This window comes from Peromyscus eremicus, chromosome 3 (genome assembly GCF_949786415.1).
Source record: "Peromyscus eremicus chromosome 3, PerEre_H2_v1, whole genome shotgun sequence".
NCBI lineage: Eukaryota > Metazoa > Chordata > Mammalia > Rodentia > Cricetidae > Peromyscus > Peromyscus eremicus.
Genome location: NC_081418.1, coordinates 79,199,215 through 79,211,394, shown reverse-complemented (window position 1 = coordinate 79,211,394; position 12,180 = coordinate 79,199,215). Strand labels below are relative to the sequence as shown.

The 12,180-nt window shown below is 39.9% G+C and overlaps 1 protein-coding gene across 1 annotated transcript in view; it reads right to left on the bottom strand.

Annotated features, from left to right (window-relative positions):
- Positions 1-5,243: 5,243 nt before the first annotated feature.
- The window catches only part of Tnip3 (TNFAIP3 interacting protein 3), a 65,078-nt gene continuing 58,141 nt past the window's right edge, over positions 5,244-12,180 (bottom strand). The window contains exons 11-12 of the mRNA XM_059257054.1: positions 6,315-6,372; positions 5,244-5,520 (exon numbers count right to left, since the gene is read on the bottom strand). Coding sequence (XP_059113037.1) covers positions 5,244-5,520; positions 6,315-6,372 — 335 coding nt within the window. The remainder of the gene's footprint in view (positions 5,521-6,314; positions 6,373-12,180) is intronic.

Below are 12,180 nucleotides of genomic sequence, written 5' to 3'. Positions count from 1 at the left end.
GATTCAAGACCTTATCTCAGACAGACAGACAGACAGACAGACAGACAGACAGGCAGGTAGATGATAGATAGGGAAAGAGAGATGATAGATAAATATAACAAGAAAAGAAAAGAACGATTAGAGAGGAAAGTGACATCTGAGATTTGTCTTAAATATGTGAGAAAGTTGGAGCTTATTATGTCTGTTGTAGGAGAATAACATCAGTGAAAAGAAAATATCAAAAGAGTGTTTGGGGAATGGTGAACGATTTCAGTGCAGTATTATATATGTTGAAAGACAGACACTACATCTCAGAATGTAAACTGGAGCTGTATGGAAGAAAGCCACATGTCTCAAACTTAGGAGTTTCAACTTGTTTCAAAATATAATGGGAAGTCATAGAAGATTTTTTTTCCCTCCATATTTGAAAGTCAGGACTTTCGAGAATTAGAAAGATATGATGGCATACTGAAAATAAAGACATCAAGGTGCTGAGTGTTTCTAAAGACATATAAAAGCATTAGATAGAAACTGATTAATACATGATGAAGTAGTTGCATGGGTCAGAAAGTAGTACCAAAGTCATCCTGTTGAGACAGAGAGGTCTGCATTGCTTAACACCCTCGGTGCTGTGGGCTGTCAACCAGCTCCTGCCTACACTGCAGTTAACAGTGGTCTCAGATAGTCAACAAACTGGCCTTTGAGTTCTAAGGAGACCAATGTAGCATCCAACTCTAAGACCAGAATATGGATTTCTAGGCTTATCAAAATACAGAGATTACAAAAATTTACTGAGTGTGAACTACTTCTGTTTTTATGTATGTAACAATAAGTCAAAATTTAATGTTTGAAATTCCATATTGATTTAAAGGAAGAATATAAAATCCTGTTTGTTTTTGAGAGTCTTAGATTATTTGGTATACTATTTTGACTGTAAATGTAAAGAAGACTGTATATCTCAAAATTTTAAAAATTAATATTTCCTTCAATTATAAGAGCTCTTGAAAAATATTAAATATTGTAACATTTTAATTTAATTCACATTTTTTCCTTTAGCTTTCATAGAAAAAAAGGGGAGAAAAGAACTACGGTATTTTCAATGATATCACAGTGCCTCACACTTGGCTTTTAAAACATAAAATGCTTCTTATTTCCCAATGGTATCTCTAAGAGGTTTCCTTCCTGGGGGCCAGTTGACTTCTCATCAGCTGCTGAATGTGTGTATTCAAGGCGTGATGTGTAGGGGAAATTTGTCATTAAGTGAGAAGTTTGATGCTCCAACTAAAATAGTTCTGCACTGCTTCATAAATAGAATTGTATCTACTAAGAATAAAGTCAATAATTAATTCTAGAGTTAATATATTATTATAAAGTATACAATGCCATAAGAGGTTGAATAAATATTTTTAATATTAGTTATAAATACTATTGTGAAAAAAAAAACAAAAAGCCCCTCATGAAGCTGCTTAAATATATTAAAAAACTGCAAAGCATGGTAAGTTTTAGTAAGGAGAGATTTTCATATTCATGACAGCAACTGTAAATATGAACAAAATGAGCTATGCAACTTCGCTCTGCCCTATTTTCATTAGGTAAAATAAGATTCGCAATTTAAGTAGCAGCTTGTATACACTGGGTAAGAGTGCGTGAATTAATCCACAATGATATTTTTTGAAAATTTGATAGACATGTGGGACAGACACTAGAATTTGCTCTTTGTAACTTGAGGGCTTCCTCATCTTTCTGGCTGGTACTTTGTATTGAAAGCTTTTATTTATATATGTGTGAACTTTTTATTACTGACTCACTAAGAAAGTTTTGGAAATTCTAGTTTTAAGGTGTAGTTTTTAATCAAAGTGTTTTCATTTGTTATTATTAAGCCTATGAAACAGAAAAGGACCTGGGAGGGCTCCATGCTGGGCCATCTAAGTCTTAACGGAGGCACAGTTGTGAATATTAGCTGTCAGATGGCATGCATTCTAAGCGCTAATGTTGTTTACATAAAAAAGACACCAGAGAAACGGAGGGAAATCACCCCTTCCTTAGGTTTTATGCCCTGGCAGCAGGGAAAGTTAGGAATAGGACTTTTCAAATTTTCATTCATTTGAGACAATAGTTCCATCTAGTGGACATTTGACTTAGAAACAAACCCTTGAAGCCAATGTTAGTTTTCTCTTCTAATGAAAATAATACAGAGAATAGTAAATTTATAATGAAGAAGATAGATATCAAATGGATTAGCAGAAAAAATAACTTATCTGTAAATAAAAAATTCAAGTATTTAGGAATGAGTTGATACAGATTTATCTAATTTGTGACTAAAATGAGCCAAGCCACACAAAAGGCCCAGTGAACTATGGCCAGAAACAAACCAACTTGTTTAAAATGTGTCTTGTCTCAAAACTGCATGACCGAGTTCTTTATTCATTATTCACTCCAATAATGTTGACTGTTACTGTGTGATACTAAGTGTACTTTAGTGGAGTGGTTCAAGTGAGGCTCTTGGTGTTGAAACTTGACAATAATCCAAAGTGAACCATGGGCAAACTAAAAAGAAAAGAAAAAAAGAAAGCACTCCACCTCAGATAATCACTAGTCTTCAAAGCAGCCAATTGGTTCAGATGTTTAAGTCAAACATAAGCCATGCCAAAGATTCCAAACTACTAGCCCAGTTGAAATTTGTATTGGTTCTGTTGAATGTTGGTTCTAACTACACTGTCCCTAAGAGTGGACTGAAAGCCTGTAGTACAACTAGAATACTGCAAATATAGAACCCTGCAGTAACAGGGTTTTTTTTTTTTGTTTTTGTTTTTTTTTTTTTTTTTTTTTTTTTTGGTGTGTGTCTGAATTTACTGTCAGTGAACTTAAAATCTAAACCTTCTATGAATGGTTCTATGAAACAGATCCAGAATTAATTTTATTCTGAAACATCAACAGTTGGTTAAATTGTTTACTTTTATTTTGTTTCAAAACCAAAATGATTGTACCAGACAAATCTTTAAAAGCATACAGTCTGAGTTCTCATGGTAAGATCTGGAAGAGGCATGGTGCATCTTGATTACATTGCTGGACCAAGATGGCTCAAGCCACAGCCAGCAACCTGACCAGAAGGGCCACCCTAGTTTAAGGGAAAAATCACTGCATCTGTTTTGCATACCCTGGGACCATTGCTAGCCTGGGTTTAGGCTTATGAGCTACTTTCTCTCTAAGGATTCCTATACAAAAATGCCAGCCTGCAATCCTAATCAGTGACATAATCCTTGAATGTCTTTTCTGTAGGCTTCAAGAAGTTAAGCTTTGTCCTTTCACTAGGATGGACAATGTGTAACTGAATGTCTTTGTTACTAGTTGGTACTTTTCCACATTATGAGTTGCAAAGTAACTGAGGCATGAATACTCCTGAATCCTGAAAAGGTCTCATTAAATAGTTCTGGCAGAAGAGAACTTGGAGAATGAAATGCTATAGATTAATAAATTGGAAGGAGATGTGGAATCTATGTAAGCAAATAGAATAAAATCCCCAAGAACCAGTAAAGCAAAGACTGAGAACAAAACCCAGATGTGACAATGGATGAAGAAAACACTTTGATTCATAGAAAAATCTAGTGGTTTTAATAAGTGGTCATTTAGAAATACTATGTACTACTCATGCTAATGGCTAGAAATTGCTCTTCTACAGGCCTGGTAAGAGACTGAGACCAAATCCCAGGGCTTCACACAGACTAGTCAAGCATTCTACCATGAAGCTTACCCTGTCCCTAATACCAGCTTCTTTTATTGCTGTCTCACTCACTAGAAATTTCTACTGAACTGTTTTGGGGAAGAGAGATTGTTTCGAGACAGGGTCTCACTGTGTATCTGCGGCTGACCTGGAACTCATGGACTTCCTGCCTTAGCTCCCAAGTGCTGGAGTTAATTGTAGGTATGAATCACCTTGTCCAGTGTGCTGGCTAGTATTATGTCAACTTGACACAAAATAGAGTCATCTGAAAGGAGGGAACCTTAACTAAGAAAATTCTTTCATTAGATACAGCTGTAGAGCATTTTCTTAATTAGTGATTGATGGAGAAGGGCTCAGGCCATTGTGGGTGGTGCCATCCCTGGATGGTGGCCTTAGGTTCTATAAGAAAGCAGGCTGAGGCCGGGCAGTGGTGGCGAACGCCTTTAATCCCAGCACTCAGGAGATGGAACCAGGAGGATTTCTGTGAGTTCGAGGCCAGCCTGGTCTACAGAGCCAGATCCAGGACAGGCACCAAAACTACACAGAGAAACCCTGTCTCAAAAAAACAAAACAAAACAAAAAAGCAGGCTGAGGATTCCATGAAGAGCAAGCCAATAAACAGCGCTCCTCCACAGCCTCTGCATCAGCTTCTGCCTCTGGGTCCCTGCCCCGTTTGAGTTTCTGTCCTGACTTTCTTCATTAATGAACATAGATGTGGAAGCATAAGCCAAATAAATCCATTCCTCCCCAAATTGCCTTTGGTCATGGTGTTTCATTACAGCAATAGTAACCCTAATGAGGACACCCAGCTAAAATTGAATTTAATTTTTATTTATTATAATTGTAGGTCAGATCTTCTGCTGTGGCACACATGTGGAAATCATATAACAATTTGTGTATGGTGTGGAGTTGCTCTCTTCCACTTTTTTTGTTTGTTTGTTTTTTTTTTTTGAGACAAGATTACTCTGTGTAATAGCCCAGGCTGTCCTGGAACTTGCTTTGTAGACCAGGCTGGCCTCAAACTCACAAAGATCCACCTGCCTCTGCCTCCCGAGTGCTGGGATCAAAGGCGTGCGCCACCACCCGGCTCTTCTTTCACTTCTATGTGGCTTCTCAGGTTGATCTCAGGTTTCCAGACTTTCTTGGTAAGAGTCTTACCTGCTGAGCCATCTTGCATGCCCATGTTTACTGTTTTTGTTGCTGTTATAAATAAGATTCTTTTCTTAGCTTCCTTTTGAACAGCTCGTTGTTCAGGCATAGAAAGACTCTGGTTCTTGGACTCCAACTTTGTATTTGGCCACTTTATTGAATTTATTTTTTAGTTCCATGAGTTTTTTGTTGTTGAGGCTAGTAAAAAGTATTTTTACATGAGCAAGCTTTAGACCAGACAAGGCTTCATCTGCTCTGTTGAATGCTGTGTTTTCTGTGATCGTCAACTCCATCCCGGCTTTTCTGTATCTGTTGAGATGATAATATGTCTTTATCCCTTGTGTTGCGGCATACTGTGCTGATCCACCTGCAATCAAAGAAGACGAACTGGCACCTATTTCAGGAGAATAATGACAGATATTTCCTTAGCCTGGGATTTTGACAGGTAGGTGCCGTCCTTTGCCCTTTTGCTTATTTCTCCATCTTCCTTCTTCTTCTTCTTCTTTCCCTGTGAGTTGTCTCTATGGTGGCCCAGGCACTGCATGATTATGACAGAAATGAAGTCTCTAGGAAAAAGTTCCTGGGCTCCAGATGCACCAGTGTAAATCACTGGAAGAGCCAGGACAGTTTTTACACAGTGGTTAAATCTCATCACACCGTATTCCAGAACCCTGTGAACAGAGAAAAGGGTAGAGGCAATCATGTAGTGAAGGGGCTGCTCAAGGGGAAAGCATGATCCAGCTTGGTTTCTTTGAAGGAGGAATTCACTTATTTATTCAACCAATAGATATTTACTGAGGACCTGCTATGCACCCTACACCCCTCTAGCAGGCAGCACAGTCCTCTGTAGGATGTGGTTACAAACTGCTGCTTCCTGAGTCAAGTCTACAGCAGAGTTTCAGAAGTTTTGTTTCAGCGTGTCTCAAGGCCACAGTACCACTGGACTGAGAACAATGCTTTAAATGACCTAGCTTTGGATGCAGCAGAAAGCTGATGGGGACTGTGGGTTAGCTTGCACAAGCTGGCGTGAAAACAGCACTGGGATGGGCTGTGGCATGAAAATTGGGCTTCCAGGTCAGTCCACCTCACACTCAGCCATCCCTGAGGCTAGACCTCCCTAAGGAGGATTTACCTGTCTTTCTGCATAGTATCCATCTAAAGGGATCAGTGACACACTCTGTCCCTCTGGGTTGCGTCATCATATCATCAATCTGGCCAAGAGTGCCCCCTCCTTATAACTTGCACAAAGGCATGGGTTATGCCAGAGGCTGGAAGACAGACACAAAGATGACAACGACATAGAATTGGAGGTGCCTCAATATGTTAAAAGCAAACTGTTCCTGATCTCTTGGTACTTTTCCATGCTCAAAGTTTTCCTTCAAAGGGAGGTATGATGACTAATCTTGATTGTCTTCCTACCAGGATCTGGAATCACTCAAGTGACACACTTCTGATCAGGTCTTACAGGAAGGAATCACTAAAGGGGATCTTCCTTTGAAATGTGGCACCTCCCTCCTTGTGGTCTAGATTACAAAGAAGTTTGAGGAGCAAACAGTGCTAAGCGCCTGCCTGTCTTTGCTTCCTGCTGAATGAGGGCATCTATCCCTCCTCCTGCTGTCACCACTACCACCTCAGCTGACATCAGGCGCTGCCTAGCCCCTTTGGCATTCCAACATTAAGAGTAGTGACTTCCCAGGAACCGTCCAGGCATTCATCACTGGGTGGGGATCCTAGGGCATCTAGCTACATGGACTGAGCAGTAATTGGGGGTCTCAACTTCTCTAGCATGCAGACACTTGTGTAAGCCAGTCTAGTGAATTCCCTTTTAGAACACTCTCCCAAACCTCTTTCTGCTCTTCTGGACTGTGAATCTAGAGGATGTTACTTAATAGAAGAGGAGATGTGATAAAGTCAGATATTAAATAGATGCCAGAAAAAGACAAGGAAAAATGAATTGATTGAAGATCACACAGTACCAAGAGGCCCAGTCAAGATGAGTGGAGGATACAAAAGGAGCAAAAACATCTAGAAGAAAGCCAATTATGGATAAGACACTAGTCAAAGCTGTCCTTCAGCTTAGCAATGTGAATAGTAATAAGAATTACTAGTAGTAAGGATTGGTAATTAGTAATAAGAATCTCACAGGTGAAGATTCTTACAAGTCAATGTTTAAAACACACGTAGGTTTTTAAGCTGAGAAGCACTTGGGGAACAATGCCTGCCTTGTACATACATCACTACCATCCCAGTTGCCTTACTGTTTGTTTCCTAACTGGTCTCTCCCTTTCAACAGGGCTCCCTTTCCAGAAGCAAGATTATGACTAATGTACTGAAATGGATTTGACTGCAAACATCAAAATATTAAAATTCAGCATTTTCTACTAAAGGCAAAGGTTTTAAGAAAAGATTATTCAAGTCTCCTGTGGCATTCTGGCTACTGCATTTTTGAGCTGTGAGTAATAATACACATACAGTAAGACATTCCCAAGTTAAGGGGTAGATAAGGTCCACTCTTAAGTATTTGTATGTGTCAATAAAGCTTTGGGAGAGAATTAGTCAGGGTTCTCTAGAGAAACAGAACTGATTGGATGAGTACATTCAAAAAGAATTTACTAAATAAACATACTGAAATGGTAGCAACAGTTTTCACTGACCTGAGAAGCTGCAAACCTGGGACTATCCAGTCTCGTGGGTGCCTCAGCAGTCCCAATCTGACAATGAAAAACAGGGAAGTTCCTGGAGAGCCTGGTCCTTAGTCAGTGCTGGAAGCCTGGAGTAACAACCCAGTGGGTCTGTTATCAGCAAAGGAATTAGCAGCATCACCAGGGTAAATCTACTCAATTCAACGGGAAAAGGGAAGTCAAAGCAGGCAAAACAGAAGGACAATGATGGAGAAGGCAAACAATCTTTCTTCTGCTATGCCATTTTTATCTGGACTGCTAACAGAAAGTGCTGCCCACACTTGAGGGCAGGGGCTTTTTCCATGCCAGATAAGGCAATTAGAACAGTTCTTCCGGTGAGGCTCCCTGCTCAGGTGATTGTACTGTGGGGCAAACTGTTGTTAAGACCGATTGGTAGACCTCTCATACCGAGTTTCTAATCCAGATTCTGTGCTATGGCCTGAGAATCTGCATTTCCAGAAAGCCGCTAGCTGGGGTTGCTACTGCTGGTGATCACTTTGAGAACAGTAGTTGTAAATACGAATGATGCGCTTCATCACATTGAAGGAATTATTACTGAAATGCCAAATTTTCAGCTTGTGGCAAAGTCCCTAAGTTAACATGTGGACCTCTCTGCTACTAAGAAAGATAGACAACTTGGCCCAGACAACTTACCAAAGGTGTCCTATGCAAAGTGACAAGTCAGATACAGTAGCGTTTCAAACCCTGTCTCGTAGGTGCAGAAAGTTGTCTGTGTTAGGCAAGACTGGTTGGGCTATGCCAAGTAAATGGAAGATGCAGAAGTACCAACTGGCTTTGGTTTTCCATTAAATAATGAAGATTCTGGATGGTGTGTTTGAAGACCTGCATGTGCCCCAACATGAATCACTGTGAAATTTGTCTTTGGACATAATAATTTATATTTGAAGAACGCAGTAAGTTGGGAACAAGGACAAAAAGATCAGGAAGAATAGACTTCCTGGTGATGTCACAAGTGGTCTGAGAGCCATATGGATTCTTTTCAGATCAAAAGAATCACCATGAGTCAATAAGCTACCCTGGACCATGCATTATTTAAGCTCCTCTTGATTAAATGGCTTACGTAGCTCCAAATGAATCACTGAGTTCACTGGAAACAGAACTAACTCTTTCAGCTGTTCCTCTTGTTCTGACTGCCAAATATACCTACCTCTTCAGTGAACAAGTCTTACCCAGTGAAATAACAATCAGTCCAGGACTAAGTAGAATAAGCTGTATGGTAGAAGGAATCTCTAACATTTGTCTCTGAGTGACCAACCTTTCCAGCAGTCTATATTACTCATAGGTTGTGATAATAATATAAATCCACAAGCTAATTTGGGGAAGCAATAAGTGATGGGTCGTACTTCAAATGGAATAAGCTTCCTATAACAGTTATTCTGAAAAGGAGCACAGTGGTTCTGAAAATAAAACTGTGTAGGCACTGCATAAATACCATAGGAAAACATTACAGCATCTTATTAGGAATGCTGTTGGAAGTGGCTGTGCTGGGAGGGTGGAGTTCACCCTTCAAGTTTCTTTAAGAGGAAGGTTGGAACTATTGAGTTAGCGCTCAGCTCCTCTCATTAAAAGGGACTTAAATGAAGACTCCTGACTGAGAAAGGGAGGCTAGGCAGGCTGGGTGAAGAAGGCTTCAGCTAACAAGCCTGGTATGGGGGCTCACACAGAGAACCAGCACAATTGACTCCCTTTGTTGTTTTCACGTGGACGGATGTATAGGCGTGAAGGCCCTGATGGGTTAGTTAAGGATATCCCTAGAAAAGGAGCCAGATGGTATAATAAAGCCTAGCCCAGATCAATGTGACATGGCCTCTGCAGCACCCTTTAGTATGGCTCTAACTGGGAGAAAAAAGAAATCTGTTTTTTCCTTTTGCAGTTATATGCTATGCTCTTGTGCTGTGAATGTCTTGAATGTGCCCATATAAATGCAAAAGGCTAAGACCAATGCAGAGCATTATTTGACTGTGCACACAAAGGGACTTCAATTAGCCCTCCTCCAGGATGTCAGGATTTGATGGTGCCATTGTTTACTCCACATATAAGGCCAAGCTAGGTAGCCACAAATTACAGATGGACTGATGAAGAAAGATTGACTGGAGTTCTTTTATGCCCATACTGTGAGTTCAACAGCTTTGAGTTCCTAACAGCTGTGTTTTCCAAACATAGAGGATCACCTGGTCCCAGTGGTTAATTACCCATTTATTTTGCCTTTAGAGGGTACACTCACTGGTTTTCATAGTTAAGCCGAAGCCCAAGGTCATATTCAAACATGAATATTCCTGATTACGGGACCATTCTCAGGAGATGAGGCTGAGGAAATCATGTCCAGATTTGATTCTCACTTCTAGAGTAAACAACATCTTGGAAATGCATCAGCACCAGAACTGGGTCTAGAGACCCGGTTACAGCAGGTTGGGGGTCCCATGACTGGAAATGACACAGACAGTGTGAAAATGGCAGCTCACCTTTGTAACGGCTTAGTGTTTGTGGCCTTGAAGACATTCCTTAAGAACTTTGGAAAGTGTAACAAGGAGGACAGCTGACTTCTCAAAGATCTTAGTTATCGATATTAAATCTTCACCAACTGACTCTTAAAATTTTTGATGCATATTTGACCTCTGTAATGCAACTTTTCTTCATAAGCCCAGTGTCCAAAGTTCACTGAGCTTATGCCAATTTATTTATGTATATAAATAATTTTATATATAAGTATTTTGTTCAACCTTCCAATGTATTTTCTTGTGTTTTCATTTCAACTGTATTTAAATGCAAAACTGATTGTCAAGGTTATTTCTTGAAATTGTTGATGAGTCTTCAATATTTTTGTCAGTCTTAGGATACCTGCATGATTCTTTTCATAGAGGAAACATACCAAACCATAAAAGTCATGGAATCATGCCCCAGTAGTCTGCTTCTCAAGACCAGGGTATTGCTACCAATCTTCTTCTAAATCTTCACCAACCTCAAACCTCAGTTCTTCTGGTGCTGAGGCATTTCAAAGATGTTGTTTGCTCTAGAAGTAAGAATCAAATCTGGACATGATTTCCTCAGCCTCATCTCCCGAGAATGGTCCTGTAATCAGGAATATTCATGTTTGGGCTTGACCTTGGGCTTGGGCTCAACTATGAAAACCAGTGAGTCTACCCTCTAAAGGCAAAGTAAACAGGGAAAATTGGGACAAGGTGATCCTCTATGTTTGGAAAACACAGCTGTTAAGAATCCAAAGTTGTTGAGTTCTATGAGCATCACCACCAACATCAGAATACAAGCCAGAAGACAGGGATATTTTTTTTTTTAAAGATTTATTTATTATCTGTACAGTATTCTGCCTGTATGTGTCCCTGCAGGCCAGAAGGGGGCACCAGATCTCATTACAGATGGTTGTGAGCCACCATGTGGTTGCTGGGAACTGAACTCGGGACCTCTGGAAGAGCAGTCAGTGCTCTTAACCTCTGAGCCACCTCTCCAGCCCCCAGGGATATTTTAATATTGAGTTCAAAGAAGTAAGATTTTGCATATATAAGAGTCTAAAAAGAATAAAATAAAGGAATAAAAGGCAAAGAAATCTTTTAAAATAAAACCCGAGTCTCCCTCTTGGTGTGGACCCAGGGTCCCCCTAGATCTTTCCTGCTACTCTTCTCAGCCTTCCCCTCTAGCCTATCTCCATTCCTTTGAAACACTTTCTGGCAGAGAAGATGCACATAAGCAACTTTTCATTTTCCTTCTTGTCCTCCATTCTGGTCTCTCCAGATTTACTCTAAATCCTGCTGCAGCCTGCCTGGAGAATCCTCTCTTCCCACCCTACTTTCATTTCCTGGGACTCAACCTCTTGATACAGGTCTAGGATCCCCCTAGCTTTTTCCAACTGCCTCTCTCAGTCTTTTCTCCTACTCTATCTCTATGCTTTTATATCACCCACCTACTAGTAGAAGCATACTTTATCAGGGACCCTACATCTACCACACTTGCCTAGAATCCAGAGTCATCAGCAACAACCAAAGAATGGAACACCCATCTAACAAAGACAAAACCAGATACTGAAACACCAAGGAACATCTCAAACATCATAATTACAGATGCCTTGATCCAAGAGCAAAAGCACAAACATGAATAGCCCCCCCCAGAAAATGCCACCTTCAGAAGCCAGTAACCCGACTGCAACAGAACCTTAGAAATAGTAAATTCTATTTAAGTGCAAGATAAGGTATTCAAAACAACAATTATGAATTTGTTCAAGGACCTTAAGGAAGATATGAACAGATGCCTTAATGCAGACTATGAAAATATAAGCGGTGGAATGAAACCATGAAAGTGTTTCAAGACATGAAAGTAAAAATAAAATCACTAAAAAAATGCAAACTGAAAATGAAAAACTCAGGATGTCAAACAAAAACCTCACCAACAGATCTCTAAGACATGGAAGAGAAAATGTCAGGACCTGAAGACAAGGTAGAAGAAATGGGTAGCTCATTCAAGGAAAATGTTAAATTAAAAAAAAAAAATCCAGGTACAAAACAACCTGGAAATCTGGGGCACTATGAAAAGACCAAACCTACAAATAACAGGGATAAAAGGATGAGAAGAATTCCAGGTCAAAGGCACAGAAAATATTTTTTAACAAAATTATAGAAG